General features: G+C 37.8%; 1 protein-coding gene across 7 annotated transcripts in view; it reads right to left on the bottom strand.

Moving 5' to 3' along the window:
• The window catches only part of LOC124614000 (CCR4-NOT transcription complex subunit 1), a 126,391-nt gene that overhangs the window by 52,493 nt on the left and 52,665 nt on the right, over positions 1-21,233 (bottom strand). For all 7 annotated transcript variants that reach the window (XM_047142805.1, XM_047142800.1, XM_047142804.1 and 4 more), the window contains exons 26-30: positions 18,473-18,613; positions 5,565-5,786; positions 5,360-5,407; positions 4,641-4,847; positions 4,316-4,464 (exon numbers count right to left, since the gene is read on the bottom strand). In XM_047142805.1, coding sequence (XP_046998761.1) covers positions 4,316-4,464; positions 4,641-4,847; positions 5,360-5,407; positions 5,565-5,786; positions 18,473-18,613 — 767 coding nt within the window. The remainder of the gene's footprint in view (positions 1-4,315; positions 4,465-4,640; positions 4,848-5,359; positions 5,408-5,564; positions 5,787-18,472; positions 18,614-21,233) is intronic.

The raw sequence follows: 21,233 nt of genomic DNA, 5'->3' as shown, positions 1-21,233 counted from the left end.
TTTTTTGAACTGTATCCCTTTCCCTAAACCTCTCCAGCCCCTCTTCCTTCCCCTTTAACTCTTCCGCCAGAAGAAGACAATGGCTCCAAAAGCTTGTAAAAGTTAAACGTTTTTGAATGTATGTTATCCTGCCACCACTCTGTGTGTCGATTTTTTATGTATCAATTTACCTTTTATTATCATTTATCTAGATATTACAATCCTTTTCAGTAGACCCACAAACGCCAAAACAATCAAGGACGAGATATCTGTCACATCTGATGTCAAAGATCTTGGTGTCATTAGATACCATCTAGCTCCCATTTCATTTCAACATTTCTGGAATTAATATTTTTCCGACAGTTACAACATTCTTATTGGTCCTTTCAAATATCATACGTTCACAATGTCAATTCACACCCACATCTGTGATAGAAGAATTATAAATTTCCCACCATTTACATTTAATGGAAATGTTCACGGGGAACGTCGTCGTCGTCGTCGTCATCATCATCATCATCTTCTTCTGTCCGAAGACTGGTTCTTTGCAGCTCTCTGTGCTGCTCTGTCTTGTGCAGGCCCTTCTTCTCCAACAAACTACTGCAACCTACATCCGTCTGAATCTGTTTACTGTATTCATCTCTTGGTCTCGTCTCTATGATTTTCACCCCCCCCCCTCCCTCCACTCTCCTTCAATATGAAATTGGTGATCATTTGATGCCTCACAATGCACCTTAATGACTGATCCCTTCATCTAATTAGGTTGTGTCACAAACTTTTCTCCCAATTCTATTCCGTACCTTCTCATGAACCATGGACCTTGCCGGTGGTGGGGAGGAAGCGATACATATAGCTGTACCGTAGGTGCAACCACATCAGATGAGTGTCTGCTGACAAGCCAGACAAACATGTGGTTCCTGAAGAGGGGCAGAGGCCTTTTCAGTAGTTGCAATGGCAGTAGTCTGGATGATCGACTGATCTGGCCTTGTAACATTAACCAAAACTCCCTTGCAGTGCTGGAACTGTGAATGGCTGAAAGCTAGGGGAAACTACAGCTGTAATTTTTCCCAAGTGTATGCAGCTTTACTGTATGGTTAAATGATGATGGCGTCCTCCTGGGTAAAATATTCTGGAGGTAAAATGGTCCTCTTTTCGGATCTCCGGGCGGGGACTACTCAGGAGGACGTCGTTATCAGGAGAAACGAAACTGGCGTTCAACGGATCGGAGTGTGCAATATCACATCCCTTAGTTGGAAGGCAGGTCAGAAAATTTTTGAAAAAGGGTATGGCTAGGTTAAAGTTAGATATAGTGAGGATTAGTGAAGTTAGTATTTTGCCTGTCTCATATATCTTCCACACCAGACTTAAAGAGTTTTGTCATGGCTGGCTCTCCCAAGGCTATCAGTATATCTGACAGAATCTTGTCTACTCCCGGGGCCTTGTTTTGACTTACGCCTTTCAGTGCCCAGTGGTCAAATTCTTTTCTCAGTATCATGTCTCCTATCTCCTCTCCACCAACGTCCACTTCCATTTCTAGAATACTGTCTACAAGTTCATCTCCCTTGTACAGACCTCTATATTGTGAAATTGATATAAAAATGTGTAGGCATGGCGTTGGTAAGTAGTGTTTACAACCATTATGTGGAACTTTTAGCTTTGGGCTCCCTACAATGAATCTGTATTAGTTGTTACAAGTCAAAACAATTTGTACCATTAGCGCTTACTCTCCTCACACTACCCACCTGCTAGTAACTATAATGGGTGTAATGTTGTGTTAAAGTAAATTTTAGTTTAGTTCAAAGGGAAGGAAAGTTGGACCAGTAAACAAGAGCTACGGGTAGCAACTCTTATGAATAGCTTACGAACTATTGGTTGGTGCAAAAGAGTGTAGTGTTTCTCCATAAGTTAAATAAACAAAAGATAGACATAAGAGACTTTAGTCATCAATAATATATTTTCCTTCACTGTTTACAACAGCCTGCCAATGCTGGGGCAACTTTTTGATTCTGCAACTGTAGAAATCATGTGGTTTCAAGGTAAAGAACTCTAGTCATGTTTGGAGTGCATTTTCATCTGGAAAGGAAGTTTCTTGAAGGGTGTTTGACAGTGTGTGTGGAAAAGGTAAAAATCTGAGGGTGCAGGTGAGTAAGGTGGGTGCGGAATGACTTCCTAAAGCAACACCTGTATAATGTTTGTTGGCAGTCAGGCATAATGTGGTTGGGCATTATCATGGAATAGCATCCCTTCATGCAGTCTTGCTGGCCGTTGTTATTGGATTGCATCTGCAAGATGCCTCAGCTGTTGATGATAGATGGCAGCAGTGATGGTTATACACCTCCGAAAAAAGCAATTCTTAGTACATACACCATCGGGTTCACCTAATGCACATTACTTTTGGGGATGTGCGCAGGTCTTCGTATGGGGAGCTGCTGCTTTGTTTGGCCTCGGTCATTCCTTTCTTTTACGTAAGTTAGCATCAAGACACCATTGCTCGTCACCAGTAATGATACAGGATAGGAATGGTCAGTTGTTCATGAGCCAATTGACAATGAGCATGCAGACATGCACTTATGGCCACCTATGGATTTTCATGATTTTGGCTTAGAGCACGTGGTACCCATACATCTGATTTCTGAACCTTCCTCATTGTATACAAATGTCACACGATGGTGGGATGATCACAGTTCATTACATTTGCCAGTTCTAGAGTACACTGATGTGGCTCACTGTCAACCAATGCTTTTCAACAATATTCATCAAAGCCAGAAAGTCTTCCTGAATGTGTACAGTCACTAATGTCAAAATGATCTTCCTTAAAATCAGAGAACCATTTTCTTGCTGTGCTACGCCCAATGGCATTATCCCCACACACGACGCAAACGTTTCTGGCTGCCTCCACTGCTGTCACCCCTCTATCGAACTCAAAACAGAAGGATATCAGAAACATTCCGATTTCTCCATTCGGCACTCCATTTTCCAGTGCCCAGGCTCCACACACTACCTTTAAATGACAAAATTACCATATGTAAACTCAGATATTACAATATGTACACTCAAATGGCAACAGTGAACTACAAATAAAAAATGACAATTTCTAAATAAACCCACAGCAATGGAAGACAAACTTGCAAAACAAAAACACTATGAACTTATGCCTCAACCTAATCATTGTGAACTGACACATATGTGGTGCCTCTTGCACAAAATGCCAGTTACAAGGAAAGGATTTAATGGAACAGTTTTTCATAAAAAAAGCAGTAACTATGATTTTCAGGTAGATGTTATGAAGTGATGTAACTACTTCTTTTCAGTTTTAAATATTTTGTAACTTCTGAGGCAGGGGTTAGGTTGGGATCTCAACAACAATATTTAGAATCACTACAACCACGTCCTCTTTGCTTTGCTTTCAGAATGCTTTCTAAGGTGTTTGTCAGGTTAGACCTGATGGAAATGCTAAAAACTCAATGCTAAAATTAAACTGCACATTTTGCTCTATATAATTTTCTACAGAATTATATTTCACTTTACCCTGGCATTTCAAACAGTTTTACCCACTGCATCAATGAATACAATATAGAAATATAGCTGTGCTGCAGAAGTAGACATCAAAACTTGAATGTACTTATGCACTAAAAAACCTACAGAAAAAAATATGCCTGAAGATCTAAAAAAACAAACTCAAACTACAGCTCTAAATTATTTTGTAAAAAGTTAGAAACCATCAATGTTACCACAAAAATAGAAGACTGGAGCTCCAAATTACAGGTCAGTGGAATAAATAGCATATCATTTTGATTTTTATGAAGTATGTGCTTTAAAAAAGTAATTCCCAACAATTTACATTTTCTCCAAAATTATACTTTTCTTAAGTCCCTTGGAAAGTTCAAGGAAGATGTTCAACTGCACAGTATATGGCTTTCCCTCACCCACAGTTCCTTTCAAGATTATCAAAGTAATATGCTGTTAAAAGCTTGGAATTTTGTCTCAGTTGTATTTACTATTTCCTTTGTCTTCCATCTTATCTTTCAGTAGCATCCATCTAAATTAAGTTTCCTTCATATTTCACTTTTTCGTCTCACAGTATGTGCAGTCTGTTGCCATTCAGTATTTTCAATATTCCATTCATTTCTAATTGTTTCTATGACTTACATTTCACATAATTTCAATACCCACTTCATTTTTATGCCTTAATACAAAAGCTATAGTAAGTTGCAGACTGAGTTGCATAAAATTCTAGAAGACTAGCATAAAATCACACTACTGAAATATAGTCACTATCGACTTTTCATTTTATGATTTAGAGCAAGCGTTTCACAAAAGAGAAAGATTTGCATACCGAGTCACCTGCTTGTTTGTCCATTGAATGCCATAGGCTCGTTGATCTTGCAAAGCTTTTAGCACACGTAAATGAATGTCTCTGTACCTCAATACTGTCTCTGGATCTAGTGGCACTTGTGTCATCCCATCCAGCAAACCTTCTACAGCCTAAGGGAAGATGGTAATTGTAAATGTAATGTTACTGATGAAGTGTTTTGAGTTTATAAATGAATTCTAAAGTATTACTGTTTTTCATGGACAATTACGTGCTACATAAAACTGCAAAAAAAAATTTAGGTGCACTTTTTCAGGACTGAAGGAAGCTTGATGTTTGCCCAACACACCTTTTGAAGAAGCTGTACAGCAGAGGTAACATCTCTTTGTCTTTTGGCAACAAGGATGCTTTCAAGTAGACTATGTAGGCCACCAACTTGACAATTGCTGGATGACATCACTGGCTGTGAGCCTATTATTGTCTGAAGGCAGTGATCCACTTCATTCCCCAGTTTATCATAAATTATCACAATATCTTCTGCTGCACCATACACTTGCTGCAAGTTTTCGGAAAAATTACTGATACACGAATGACATTGATTGTGTATACTATATATTGCATGGCAACTGAAACACCAGAAAAATACATTATATTTTCTTTGATAATGATAAACTGTGAAGGATCTCTACAATTTGCTGTGAGCTAATCGAAAATTTTCAACTGTCTATGTTACTCACTAATGTATCTGCTTTTAACATCAAGAGTATTGCTAAATGTATCATAAGTAATGTTTTGACGAAGTATGTGTATGGATTAACTGGAAAGATGAATGGATAATTATTAAAATGATGCAATTGTTGATAAAAATACAAATGTTTACAATGTGTGGAAAAAGACTGCTGGATAAGTGAGTCTGCTGCCACACAGCTGTGCAACTGAGGGACTGATTTTGCTTCATCCAGTAATCTGCCAAATATATGGTACAATCCATACTTCATTCCATTAACTCTTTTGTGAATAGTTTATAACACGTGTCGAAAACATCAGTGAAAAGTGAAGCATGCTTACCAAATGTGATGGACCTGCGCTTTGGAAGGTGAGGTTTGCAGCTTCTTGCTGTTAAAAAATTACACAATTGTAGTGTCAAAGCAAAACTAATAACACAAAAGGTTAAATAATTTTATTGCAATTTTTTCAGTTTTCTTTTGATACATGCAATTTTCTACAAAAGTATTAAAGAATTAAATTCACAAAATCAAGCAAACACACTTACAGTGACAGGCTTAGGGATAAACAGAGCAGTGTCCCTTTCTGTAATTGGCAGGAAACCAGGAATATTACGAGCAAATTCCTCATACACAGCCATTTGAGGGGGAGTGACTCCACCAACTTTGAGGCGAATTTGTTCAGGCATACGTTCTGCTTGGTATGTCAACACAAGAGGATCACAGTAGCGACGGCCTTCATTCCTTGCATGCTTCCTTAGTTCGAATTCCTGCAAGAATTAATATGTACTACTGCAGCATACATTTAAATGCAACAAGAAACAAATTATAAGCCAGACTACACAGCATCCATCTCTCTCTCTCTCTCTCTCTCTCTCTCTCTCTCTCTCTCTCTCTCTATCACACACACACACACACACACACACACACACACACACACACAACCTTTTTTTTAATTCAAGACGTATATTGCATCCTACTGCATAGTAGACAAGAAACTTTCCAGTACTCAAATGTTTACTTTTAAACAAGAATATATCATCTCATAGTGAATCATTCTTCACTAAGTATTGTCCTAGATTTCAATACTATAAAATTCTGTAGTGTAACATATCACTTTGGTGAAGTGGTATGTTGCACAACCATTTTTAGAACCAATGAATTATGATGCCACTATAAAAAGCTTATTTTCATCATTAATTACATAATCTACTGTTTGGATGTATCTTTTATCTCCATGTACATATCACAAAACAGATGAACACAGTGCAACCATAAGCTGGGACAATGACAGTCATATTACCATGTTCTTGGTACCTGTTGGTCGGGCAGGTTATTCCACATCACTGGCTCCTGCCTTGCAAATGTGGTGCAAGTCATAGAGGAAGAGCAGCTTAGACAATTCTTATGACGCCATAAGGACAAAGGAAAACTTGTTACATACAGACTCTACTGGAATCTGTTAAATATGACAGACCGTTTTTGGACTTATATTGATATAGACTAATTGTGGACAAGAGTACAATATAATAAATGTTGTTTAACAGAAGCATCATATTTATTTTGAAAACTTGATGTTGGACTTCATAATCTTTAACTTCCAGGAGTAACTGCAGCACTTCGAGAAACAAAGTTCAATCAAAAGAAATTGGCGAGTGTGTTGAAATAATAATGTGAGCAAGAGTCAATAATAGAAAGTCTTGGCTCTATTCAGACTTTACTTAACGGCCCGATATCACGGTAAAGAACTAGCGAAATACCACGTGTGGTAACCATAGGCAACAACATAGAAAAAATATTGCTGGGAGCCAATAAAATTTACAGAGAACAAGAACTGTAACCAGAAATTTGAAATTTCAAAGAGAACTGGTGAATTTTGAGTATGCAGATTTGAGTGGTTTGATATCTATTGTCAATAGTAATGATGTGCAATAGCCAAAATTACACTGAAGTCCATAAATCAATTGGTAGCATGACATATCAAGCATTCTGAAGAAATTTTGATAGTCAGTACCTATTTCTAAATTTTTTGACTACAATCATGACGGAGAAGAAAATAACTAGTTCATGAGTCTAAAGATTTCAACTACAACCACAGAGGGCTTCGATTGTATTAATCCCACAACAGCCTACAACAGCAGTTGCAGATCACAGCTGCAGAATGTCAACCTGCATTAGTGGCAGTATCTAATGCACACTCATTTTCTGCGATGCAACTGACCTACACACTGATCCAGTTTCCTGTCAGCATTTATGCACAGCGAGATTCTAGTGAGCTTTATAAAATCAGAGTTTATTATTTTCCAACAGCTCTTTTCTTTTGTGCTGTTGTTTGTGTTGTGCGGAAACTGTAAGTAGTTTTGCAGCCACAATTTGTGAGTGTACTATAGCATTATAGCTAGCCTTGTTACAATATTAAGCTGAGACCAATTAAAAAATGTTGTTATGGACGCTGTATGCCCATGGTGACAAGAAAAATGGATGCAGTTATCCCAGCTTGGTTTAGGACATTTAGTACATGACTAAGTAAAGAACTACAGGAGATGACTGCTAGTATAAAAATACCAAACACGGCACTCGGACAAACAAACATGACACTCAAGAATACTACAATGAATTAAAGAACAAAATAAAAACAAAAAACTGGACACCATAGAATATTAAAACCAAATTTTTAAAAATGGAATGAAGAGGACAAACATTCACACTAGAACAGTCTATCAGTTAGTCACATTGGGAAATCCAAGAACTACAGAATAGTTTATCGCAGTTACAGACGAAACTTTCCACCTTACCAGAGGAAATAAACTCGGAAATGTTGAAACAGTGCAATTTACTTCCAAATGAAGTGAATGACCAATTTAAGAGATGTAAATAAGGACTGGAAACAAGAATTAACTGAGCAGGAATTTAACAATTCATGATGAAATCTCTAGCACTTGTACAGTTGAAAGAGTTAGAACAAAGCCAAGATTTGGATGAAGCCACTGTCTCAATCTCTACAGTTACTGGTTTGGAGGAGGATGTAGTTTATTTAGTAGATAACGAAGTACAACAAATAGATTCAATTATCTGTATGTTCATCTCACTCCACGATGAAAATAAATAGAATGGAGTGAAAAAAAAGGGATGAATTAATTAAAACTACAGAAATAGATCTGAAGCAAATTTTCACATGTCAGTGGGAGTGCACCAAGGTGCATCATGCTTCAAAACCTAGGTTTGATAGGTACACAAACTGAAACGATGCTGATGAAGATTTAAGACCCCAGCACAGTCTGTCAGGGGAAGTGGAATAGTGGACATATAAAAAACATATTGTGATCTTTATTGTTTTTGTATGAAGTATTTAAAAAGGGCTGTGTATCTGAATGGTGCATTATTCATTTTACATTTATGAAAGTGTTTTACATAACATATTATGCATTTTATTATATGTGGATGCAGTAAGGTTTATTAGTAGTGTAAGCTGCCAAAATTAAGTATGCTACTTTATGTAGGTGCTTGATGCTGGATAACAACAGGCGTACTGTTCAGCGAAAGTCGGGAGCCTATATTTAAGATGTGTTTATTGCCCAAATCCTGGAAGTGGTTCAATTATTTTATGTTGAGGACACCATAGGGCATGTCTGATGTAGTCTGCCTCTCAAAAAGAAATATTTGAATTGAAAGCATTTTCATTTAATTTATGATGCTAGTTAAGATTTTTACAATTTTATTTACTCTTATTCGATTACCTAAGGAAATAGCCTTTTCTACACAGTTATTTGTTAAGATAAAACTGTGTCAATGTGTAATGTCAGTAAAATCCAAAAATGTATATGTTTAATACATTGATGGTTCAGTGACAAGACATAAGAGTTACATTTATCCCTCACAGGTGTTAAACCTAACACATGTTAATTCACATAATCACTAGATTGGGATTTAATATTTGCTGATATTTTATTGTAGATAAGACTACTTTGTAGTGTGTAGGGCACCTTATATTACATGCAATTACATAAATATTTGTTATGTAATTGGATGAGCATCTTACTTTGACCTAAAGGCTCTTAGTAATGACTAGGATATTTGACTTGAGATTATTTCATTTGATTATTATTTATTTATTGTTATCTGAAGGAATTATGAAATATAAAGGAAGATTATATTTTACATATTGTTTAAAGAAAAACATGATGTGGGTACAGATGATTCCAGAGTTTCATACTGAATTACCTCACTTGTCAACTGGACTATTCTCCACAAAAAGTTCATAGGAGAACTTTCGACAAATTTTTTTGTGGCCTGAAATAGAAGGGATGTCAACTAGCGAATTGTAAGTGTCTGTGTCTTAATTGTGCCTGTCTGAAACTTGATGTGTATTCTTTATGGTTAAGTAGCAATCTGTCTTTTCCTACATTGCTGATATTCTTACCTGGAGTTTCCATTTTTAAATTATGATAAAATGGTAGAACAGAATTTAAATAGACACGAACAACGTCAATTGAAAGAACATAATTTAAAAGCAAGTGTCCCTAATTTTAAACTTAATGACATGGTACTAGTGAAAGCACAGTTAAAGAATCATGCATGTTTTTCCCCTGTTATAAAGATCCATACAAAATTACTCAGATTCTACATCTGAAGGCTGTTTTCTTAGTAGACCTATCAAGTTGAAAGGAAAAAGCCTCTATAATATAGACATGACCAAAACAAGTGTCATAAGAACCACCACTTTATAACTACAGTAGCGCACAAATTAATTGGTACAAGCTCATATTGTACAGGGAATTTAAGTAGGTTAGTTGTCGGCAATTTTATCTCTCCAATTGTTCGACTCTTGGTGGGCTATTGTTGCCTTGACAATGAACAACGATTGTAGATCACCTCCAGTTCAATTGCGTGCTCGTATATGCAGCAACAGTGTGTGTTATTTCTGTGCTCTTGACAAGAAAACTGTGTGTTAAAATGGACATTTCTTCGAAGAAATGGGCAAAAATAGTTGCTCTTCATGATCACTCATCAATGACTATAAGAGACATTGCCTCTGTTGTTGGTGTGGGAAAAATCTCGCATTTCAAGACTTATTAGGGCATGTATTGATACTACCTCATTGTCTCCATAGAGAAAAGGCAGATGACGAAAACTATGAACCACCTACAGAACGGACAGAACTCTACTTAGAAACACTAGACTTCATCCTCACACGACAAGTAAGGACTTTCAAAAAGATTTAATGGCTACTGGAGCTGAAATTGACCTTTCAACAGTATGGCGTAGGCTTCTGGATGGAGGACGCGAGGCATGAAAGCCAACAGAGATGCAGTTGTTAACTGTCATGAAGGAAAAACAGTTGGCACGGGCCAAAATGTATAAATCTTGGGCCTACAATGACTAGAAATGTGTAATTTCCAGTGATGAGTCACACAGTATTGTTCAAGGATACAGAGCAAGGACTATCAGGTGAATCACCCATGAGGCAGTGAGAACTAAGCATCTTTAACAGACTGTAAAATACGCTCCTGAAAATGTTTTGAGGTTTCTTCGCTGCAAGTGGTCCACGGGCACTAGATACAGCTGATGGTATGATGTATTCAATCAAATACATGGAAATACTGAAGTACAGGATTGTGCTGTTCCTACAGACCTCTGCAGATGTTGGGGGCGGGGGGGCATTTTAACATGATCTGGCCCCGTGTCACTTCTAATGCAGTCAAGATGTTCACGGAAGAAAACAACATTAATGTACTTCAATGGCCTGATAATTCACTAGACCTAAATCCCATTGAGAATTTGTGGAATACTGTGGAAACATATCTCGGTAAAATGGACTGTTCAACAAAACAATGCATGTTAGCAAATGCGGTGAAAGTGTGGTTTCATGACAAATTATGAAACATTTGTTCTAACATGGTCGAATCTATGCCACAACATGTTCCGAAGCTCATTAGTTATCAATATTCAATAAGCTACTACCTATATTATACACATAGTAATAAATTTGTACAGAAAGTTTAATTGTCTTGTCCCAATTAATTTGCACAATACTGTAAAATAGTTTTACATTAGTATGTTGCAAACAACAAATTAACAAAATTTAGCCAATAAATACACCGCAGAACGTAGATGAGTTATTTTCCTTTTTTTTTGAGTGGAGCTGGAGGTTTGTTCAGTCACTTTTGATGGGGGGAAAGAGGGGTGGGGTATCGAGGAGGATATACCTTTAGCTACGAAGTGTAAACATAGTTGGCTACCATCTAGGTATGAGTGTTGCATCATATAATAGGAGGGCATTCATTGAAACGTACAGTAGGAAGATATACAAAGTTACAGTGGTGTGTATGTACAGAAGAGTAAAATAACAAAAACCTTGAAATGCATGTCTAAAAGGAGAAGGTAGATCAGGTAAATGCTATTAACAGGATATTGTACCCCAACCATATGTATGTAGAGGGTGGTGCAAAAAGAACACACGGATCTGACTTGCATAGTATCAGTGGTGGGAGTGGAATCGTTGGCTGAGGGACACATTTTGTAGGTGAGCGTTCAGTTTCCGTCACAATGGATCATGCACCATCGCATTTTTGCTGTTTAACATTTCTTCAAAAGTAATGACTGATCACAGTCCAACTGCTTTTCTGTACACACTTCAATGATCCGCAAAATGGTTAAATAACCAATCGTAACACAATATTGCATTGGGTTGCTCTTTTCGCACAACTGGGTCAGTCATGAAGCACACATCGCCCGGTCATTCTCGCAAGGTGCAAACACAGGAAAATGTCGATAGGGTAAGAACATCTGTTCTTCAAAGTCTTCACTGCTCCACTTGGCGTGCTCCAACTCTGGACTTATCTCTTCGCTCGCAGCAGCGCTTCCTGAAGGATGAGTTACGTTTTAATCATTACAAAATTATGATCATTCAGAAGCTTCACGACCCTGATTATGGTGAACAGAGACAGTTTTATGAGAGAATGCTTGATGTTCTTGCTGCTGCTGATGTGTTGATGATGAGCGATGAAGCACACTTTCACTTAGACAGTCACTTAAACAAACAAAACTCTCTCTTATTGGGCAGAAGACAACCCACAAGAAATGCATCACAAACCACTGCACAGTGCAAAAGTGACAGTGTGATGTGGAGTGTCCTAAGTGGGTATCGATGGGCCTCATTTTTAAGAAGAAGGTGGTGTTAGTGTAAGAGTGAATGCTGCATGTTATATTGCAATGCTACACAATTTAGTGCAGCCACAACTGGACACTATAGGGATAAACATGGCAGACATGTGGTTCCAACAAGGTGGAGCCACAGCTCACATGGCTAATGATTCAATGGCAGAAGCTCGAGAAATGTTTCCACAACACATGCTTCCTCATTTTGGCCATGTCCTCTAGCCAGCATGCTTGCCACATTTATCTGTTTATGACTTCTTCTTAGGAGGTTATCCAAAAAGTAAAGTGTAATGGAACAAGTCTTATACACTTAATGACCTGAAAGTTGCAATACAGCAAGAAACTACTGCTGTTTCACATGACATGTCGACAAACATGATGGCAAACTTCGAAGAAAGACTTAATATGTATTCACAAAGAATGCCTCTATCTGCCTGACATATTTAAAACGTGAAAAATGTGACAATTCACGGATACATTACCAAATGCAGTGATGTGAGTACATTTTGCATGTTATCAAAACAGAGCCAATTATACTAGTTTGAAGTTGATGCATTCTTTATGTGCCACTCTGTAGGTATGTAGGTAAGTGTGGGTGATGGGATGGAAAGTACAGGTGGACACAAACGAAAAGGATGACCTATTATAGAGATGTTATCACTGTAGATAATTAAATGATTGTGTAGGGATAATCTTTCTGTGGAAGGAAGTGTATCTTGACAGCTACTATGTAAGTTGATATCATTAGTTTTCAGGTTTCTTCAAAGCAGTAAAGTTTTCCTGCGTACAGTCAAGTGCTGGCACGCCAGGTGGGAACGGTAGAGCAGAGAGAGCTTCGAGACATCAGCCAAGTGCACATAGGCCGAAGCCTCTGCAGGACGACAACCCGATGGCAGCACCCTCGACATGAAGACATACATGCCGTGCCGCTTGACTGCAGCCCAGTTGTAGACCAGAAGTTCTACAACTTCCACAGTGGCATCAAGATTAGGCACTTGTATAGCAGTGACTTAGGAACTGCATCACTTCTCTTGTATTATGAAGGGACCTCTTACTTGTCTGTCACCATTTGCTTGTGACACATCATTGTAAATTTTCAAAGTTAAGTATCGTCATTTAATTTTCTGAAATAGAACTCATTAATCCGATTTGCTTGAATTGTTGTCTAGTGATCAGAGAAGCAGGTTTCTACGGCACCCCATATTTGAAGACTAAGCAGGACACAAAGTAGACGAATTTACACAAGTTTGTTAATCTGTTCCAAATGGTAATTCAAAGGCGATATAATGAAGAGAAAGGTGTCCGAGTTAAGTATGCTACTTTCCAGGTTTGGAAAGACAGGAACCTGATTACAGAATGCTGAACAACAAATACTTGTTAACGGTTCAATACCACCTCTGGTTCAGTGGCAGTTTATGAATGCTGAATGTGTCTGATGAGGAAACTGGCCTCATAACAATGAATATGGTGTTCCCTGTAACAACTAAACAAGAAACTATACCAGTATAGCTTTGCAAGTTTTATAGTGTCTTAAATGGTCCTCCTAGAGGAATCTCTGTTCTCTCTTTACTTTTCATGCCTGAGGTGTATCACTCGCCAAGTGATTACCAAAAGTTTTATGACCATTGTTAGAAAAGCCTGAGTTCTGGAATAAATGTACATGAATAGATGAAATATGGGCAATTTGACTACATGGCTACTGGGCTGATGGTCCTAAGAATGAATAGTGTACCAAAAAAAGCATGAAATACTATAAAAAAAACTGTAATGATATGTATGGGTAATAAATATTTGTTATCTGATGTCCCATATACATAGTAAAAGAATGATTATCTGAAAGATGTGTTAAGAAACTTGTCAAAGCAACAAAGGCAAATAATTGCCTACAATTACTAGCTTATAATTCATTGCTGAAGCCTCCAACATATTACTCCTGTAAGGCGAATAAAAACTTTTCAAACTTTTGAAGGGGCATTAAGCAGTCATTTCACCCAAACTCATTTGTGAATTGAGCAAGTAGAAGCTTTGGTACAATTAAGGAAGTCCATTTGTCATACATATTGCAGTAATTTTTTTTAGTGCAGACACATATTTTTAGCCGAAAGTATTAATATACATATAAGGTTAAGTCAAATTTCACACACCTGACAATGATTTAACAATTATTACGCAAATGTCTTATCCTACATGAAATTCTCTCTTCCATGTTGGATGTATGATATTATGTATTACTCCCAACATTTCCACAACCATCTTTAGAATAGCACAAAACAATGTACTCTTACTGCCTGCCCACAACACCACCACCAATAACAAAAAGAAAAAAAAGTATGGGGCCTAAAGATTTCTGACCAAGATTCCCTTTCCTGCACTGAAAGACAATTTACAAAACACAGAAGCATTATATGTCGCATAGGCAGTCCATATGGGATCCACATCAAGTGTCCCATCCATGTCAACTTCATATGAAAGACTGTAATAATTTGTTCTTTCAATTTTATGATCCTCCAAAACAGAAATTTGATTTTATTAACACAAAACATCTTAACATGTTTTCACTGCAACTGGAAAGCATGCCTTCTAATTTTCACAACTCTTTCACCATTTATTACCTGTAATTTACTCACTTTTCTCTCTCCGTTACATGGATTCTCATTTTTAGCTACTTTTAGTAGTAAAAGTAACGTGGCTGTTCTTCAAATTTCTCTGTTATCTTTATAACTATTTCACTAGTTACCCAATAAATCTTTTGTACATTCCATTTCAGTACAAACACTATTTTTCCTAATTAACTTGACACTTTTTATTAGGATTACTAAGCATCTACAGATATATAACAAATATCACTGTAAAGAACATTTCATAGAAAGGTTGGCAATTTTCTGTCCAAGTCCATTGCTATTTGGAGAGGAACAAAAGTGACTGTATTGCATGTCTCAGTATTTGCCTTTATTTCTGGAACTTGTTGCCATGATGCCTGTAAGATATGTACAAAAGAGGCAGCAGCTGTCATGAAGTCTCCCTAAGGTATAACTTTTCTAAATTTATCCAATAGGGTTTCATGATAATGTCATGTCTCATCCAAGGATCTCCATTTCAAGTTCTCCAAATCCCTCAGTCACACTTTTCTTAGAACTACTGCACCCTGTTGATACTGCAAGGAGGAATCAAATGAAAACAAACTCTTTTTAAAAAAATTGAACAAAAGTGGAACACAAGTGTATCAATTTTCAACAGTCTATTCTCATGAGGAAAAAAATAAAATAAAAACTAAAATTTGGGTGCGTGTGCAGCCATTCGTGCACCACCTGTTGCAACTTTTCATCACTTCTTTGAGTGGTCCAAACTTAGGGTAATCACTCAGTGTGAGGTCAGATGAATATGGAAGATGTGGCAAGAGTATCGAAGTGCAGGTCTTCAATGGTTGCAAGTGTTGCACTGGCAGTATGAGGACAAGCATTGCCATGTTGCAAAATCACACCTGTAATGAGAAGCCCTCGTCACTTTGTTCTTATTACATGCCGAAGCAGATTTTTTAATATAGGAATATGATGCACTGGTGTTGGGGTTTCCCCTAGTTGTGTAGTGTTCCAAGAGAACACCTCATTCATCGCAAAAGGGTGTCATCAAAATTTTCTCTGCAGATACCTACATCTGGAACATCTTGTGTTTTGGTGGTGCTTGTTCTCTTCGTTTTGGGTTGGTGGTAATGTACCAAGGTTTTGTCTCTTGTAATGACTTTTCACGAAGAAGCCATCACCTTTTGCTTCAAAGTGCCAAAAAAGTTCTTCACAGACATCAATGTGTCGCTCTTTCAGTTCTGGAGTAAATTGCCATTGCACTCATAATGTGTCGCTCTTTCAGTTCTGGAGTAAATTGCCATTGCATCCATCTTGCAGACACTTCACGCAACTTAAGCATTTCATGAATGATGTGATGTGCTGAGCCATGACTAATGATAAGATCTACAGCTATTTCGTCTACCATCACACGATGATTCTCCATCACTATGGCTTCAATGGCCACGATAGACTCTGGTGTCACAATGAGATGTGCCTGACCTGGATGCTGAGCATCTCGTCACAAAAGTGACACCCATTTCTGAACACTGGACCTTCATTCGCTTATGGATTTCAACAGGTTTCATATCTTCACTGTTCAGAAAACAGTATGACAGAACGCTATTCATCCTTGTTGCAGGTGGGCGGCCACGTAAATGCTGCTGCTTGGAGGACATACCTTACATCAATGGTAGCAGTACTGCCAACTTACAGCACAATGGCGTGAAATGTCTATATTTAATAACATTTTCAAAGTTTCCATCTGACTCACCAAGTAGCAGCATCTCTAAATTCACTTGGTCTGTTGCCATGTATATTTGATAAGGACTCCAAAAACTGTAGAGTACTCTACAATAAGTGGAATTAAATTTTACGCTTTTCCCTTTACAAGTGCATTATTCTTTTCCAGGATTCTATAAAGCTTTTAAGTTTTCCGTTTGTCTTCTCTACATAAATTTTATGTTTTTCCCTTTACAAGTGCATTATTCTTTTCCGGGATTCTATAAAGCTTTTAAGTTTTCCGTTTGTCTTCTCTACGTCTGATTTCATAGATACCTTTCCATACCAAATCACTTTGTAGTGCTTATTATCCCTAAATATTTAAACATATTCTTCACTACACAGAAGTTTTTGTGCCCCTATGTGACTAAACAGCAGACACCAGTAAGCCCAACACCCAACTCAATACAACATATACAATAGCCTAAGAAACAACAATTTATTGTTTTCAATATCTAGGCCATCTCTCTCCAGCTGAATGTAGACTCTCACATCAAACCAGCTAACAGAACCTGCACAAACCATGGAGTATTCAAGGACTTTCTTTTCAAATGGAAAAATAAATAACAAACTCATTGCACAATTGTGGCAAGATACCTCATAGCATCCACCACATCATGCCGTAGTGTACCATACCATACCAAGCAATGTAAAGGACTTCCTGACACTGTCCGCCCAATGCTGTTGACGGGTTTGAAAACTTACGATGCTAAATTCAAGTGTTTTTCCATTAAACTAGCTCATATACGAAGGTCATTCAATAAGTAATGCAGTCATGTTTTTTTTTTCTGAAAGTAGACTGGTTTTATTCAGGATACCAATACAATATACTACTACTCACTCTTTTGGCTACAAAACCCTATTTCTCAACATAATCTCCATTCAATATGACTGCCTCATACACCACCTTACTGGGAATGCCCCTATGCCCACACAGTACCACTGTACTGGTTGATGTTGGATCCAATGCCTTTCTGCATTAGTAACTTCTCGAACATCCACGTACTGCTTCCCGCGGAGTGCACTCTTCATTACACAAAACATGTGCAAGTCTGAAGGTGCGAGATTTGGACTGTACAGTGAATGAGCCAGAGCAGTCCAATGAGGTTTTGTGAGCTCCTCTCAAGTGCACACATTTGTGTGAGGCGTTATGTTGTCATGGAGAAAGAGAACTTAACTTGCATTTTTGTGGGAATGAACACGTGAAGCAGTTTCTTCAATTTCCTGAGGGTAAATGCACCTGGCCAACACACAGGAGGATGGACAGGTTTGCGAACCTTGTTGTGATGATGACAGGTGCCTCACAACTCATTCTGCTTTTATTCACTGCCAGGTCTCTGTAGACATTCTGCAAATGCCTATGAATATTTGCAACACTATGGTTTTCTGACAAAAGAAACTCAAAGGCAGCTCTCTGGAGCACACCTCCATCACAGACGCCATTTTAAAGGCTATGTATACTGCCACGACTTATCTCAGCTTCATGAAACTATAGGGACTGAAGCAGGAATAATCCACAATGTACCAAGACAAATTTCACATTTTTTCAGCCGAAATCAGATGAGGAGAAAAATGTTGCATTACTTATTGAATGCACCTCATATGAGAAGATATTGGCACTCCTGTTTTATCTATTTTCCATTAGTACAATTGCTTCGTACCTGTAACAATGTATTAGCAATATCAAGTATTCCACCATACACTAAACAAACAAATAACTGAAATGATGTAATGGACTCTTGGAAATTCAGTAGCCTTATTTTCTTGTTATGCTCATCAACACAGTCTTTCATCAATATTTCTAAAGAACACAGAGACTGTGATATTTGAAATCACAAGCATTTATAGCTTTATAATTTATAAGCAATTTACACACACACACACACACACACACACACACACACACACACACACACACACACAATCTACTGTATTAATTTCCAGTCAAACAAACTCACATTTAGTAATCTTTTGTCGATTTCTGGAACAGCCTTTTCAATAGCTGTTTTCTGTATAAATGCACATGCTAATTCCATATTATCTTGAGCTGCAACTTGAGCTGCCTGTTCAATCATTTCCTTCTGCTGAGGTGTAGCACCCTGACAAAAATAAAAGGATACATAGTTAGGTCAGTCGAGTTTGTGCAACTGACAAAAACATTCCTTCTATCAATATAAATTAACATTAATAAAATGCTTAAGGTATTTGGCATGCAATACTGACAGTTTATGTGCTTTGAAAGTGTTCCACAATCTGTAAAATGAGACAGCAGAACTTTCATTATTACCTTACTAAACATACACAATTTTATGCAGAAACTGCTCTCTCTAAACTAAAAGTGCAACTTCATTCTTAAAATGTCGGCCATTGTGATGTAGCGGTAAAGTGCCAAGGACACAAGATCAAATCCCAGTCAGACCAAGGAATATTTCAGTCCACCTTTACCCTCAATGGTGTGAAGATTTGTTAGGGATGATACACAGTTTGGGTTCCATGTTAAACATTAGCTCTTCTTCCTCCAGGAGGACTACTGGAGTAGGTTAGGGATACCTAAGTTACCAAAGTGGCCATGCTGTTGAGCCACTTGGAATTATCATTATTAAAACATTTTTGTTTTCAAAAAAATTGCACCAAGTTTCAAAAAGATGCTTCTGGAAGAAAGGCATTTTACAGTACATTCTCTGTTTCTGTGTGCAATATGTACTTATCGTTTGTCTGAAGGTACAGTGGATAAATGTCAGACTATAAATGTAATGGTTTCAGGCTCTGACAAACAAGATTTATTTGACATGTGGATCACTTCTGGCCAAGAAAAAAATGAAATATAAAATATATCAATGCTGAAAAATGTATTGCAAATACTGCAACATCATTAGAAGTGGACCATTAGGGTGTGCACTGGAACATTTTATCACAGACACTAGTAATTGAAGGTTTTCTGAACAGACCATCCCAGTATTTGATGTTTGTCTACCATTCTATCACATGTGGTGACCATTTCCCCAGTTGCAATATAATATTGTACAGCAACAGTCAAAAGTTTTCAATCACCTATCACCACTATCAATTTGTGATTGAAACGGGGATTTTGTTTTGGATTTCTATCATATCCCCATTCTAATAATAAATCAAATATAAACATGTAAAGACTATGGGTTGGTGTTGATCTACGTAGGCAGAGATATGTTCTGTGGGGGCTTGGTAACCAGCTACAATGGGACGGCCGGGATGTTTGGGTCAGGAAGTAGGTAGAAGGTAGGGGTGCGGGGTGTCGGTGGGGTCAGGAGGTTGATGGAGTCAGGTGAAAGGTTTTGTAGGGGGCCTAAGGTTCTGAGGATTCCTTGAAGCTCCGCCTGGACATCAGGAATGAGACTACCTTGGCAAACTTTGTACGTAGTGTTGCCTGAAAGCTGACGCAGTCCCTCAGCCACATACTCCCGACAATCAAGTACCACGGTCGTGGAACCCTTGCCAGCCGGAAGAATGACGATGGATTGGTCAGCTTTCAAATCACGTATAGCCTGGGCTTCAGCTGTGGTGATGTTGGGAGTAGGATTAAGGTTTTTCAAGAAAGATTGAGAGGCAAGGCTGGAAGTGAGAAATTCCTGGAAGGTTTGGAGAGGGTGATTTTGAAGAACAGGAAGGTGGGTCCCGCCATGATGGAGGACGGAACTGTTCCAGGCAGGGTTCAAGTTGGATAGTGTCTTGAGGAGTTGGATAATTGGGATATTATATATATATATATATATATATATATATATATATATATATATATATATATATATATATATATGACTCATACAGCACCTGCAATTTGCAAGGAAGTAAACAGCACTGTGAGCCTCTCCAATCTCAGTTCAACAGTGCAACACTGTCTGCGTAAACAAAATTTAAAGGGGAGCATAGCAGCTGAAAACTTTTATTCAAAAACAAAATAAGGTGAAAAAGACTGCACAGGGCACAGCAACATAAAAACTGGAGCATGCGACAATGGTCCAAGGTGTTATTCAGGGACAAATTTAAGTTTCAAATATTTGGAAGCCGTCGTCGTCAATTGTTTGTTCATCGAGTTCATGGAGAACATAAGAAGTGTCAGTTGTGATGCCAATGGTGAAGCATAGTGGAGGGTAGGTAATGGTACAGAGATGTTTTGTGGGTGATACGCACTGTGATCTAGTGAGAATTAATGAAACATTAAAGAAGGAAGGATATGCAGGATACTGATCAACAATGCCGTTCCATGTGGTACAAGACACAGTGGTGCGGGTTTATGCTGCAACAGGGACACTGAACATGCTTCTAAATCATACAGTGGGTATGTCAATAGAAATCTGCAAAATCATTACAAAATTTCATCTCCAGAATACTGAGAGTTTGTGCAGCTGTTCTGAGAGCAAATGGTGGGTGCTTTGAAGGGGCTAAATTCTGAATGATAGTGTATTTCACTTAATGACAGAGAGAGAGAATATTTATTTTGTTGCTTTATTTAGTTTGTATGATGTCTCTGTACACTGAAATAATATTTATAGTATTTATCATGCATAGTAAACTTTTGACTGGTAATTTATCAAAATTGGTCAAGAAGGAAGGATATGCAGGATACTGATCAACAATGCCGTTCCATGTGGTACAAGACACTGCAACTAGTTTCCCATCTGATGCTTCACATCAATGGTATGTTTATTATTGTAGGACTGTTGGTGTTTCTCAGGTGCAGTC

This window comes from Schistocerca americana, chromosome 4, assembly GCF_021461395.2.
Source record: "Schistocerca americana isolate TAMUIC-IGC-003095 chromosome 4, iqSchAmer2.1, whole genome shotgun sequence".
NCBI lineage: Eukaryota > Metazoa > Arthropoda > Insecta > Orthoptera > Acrididae > Schistocerca > Schistocerca americana.
Note: the sequence above shows the minus strand (reverse complement) of the source record. Positions and strands in the feature narration are given on the sequence as shown.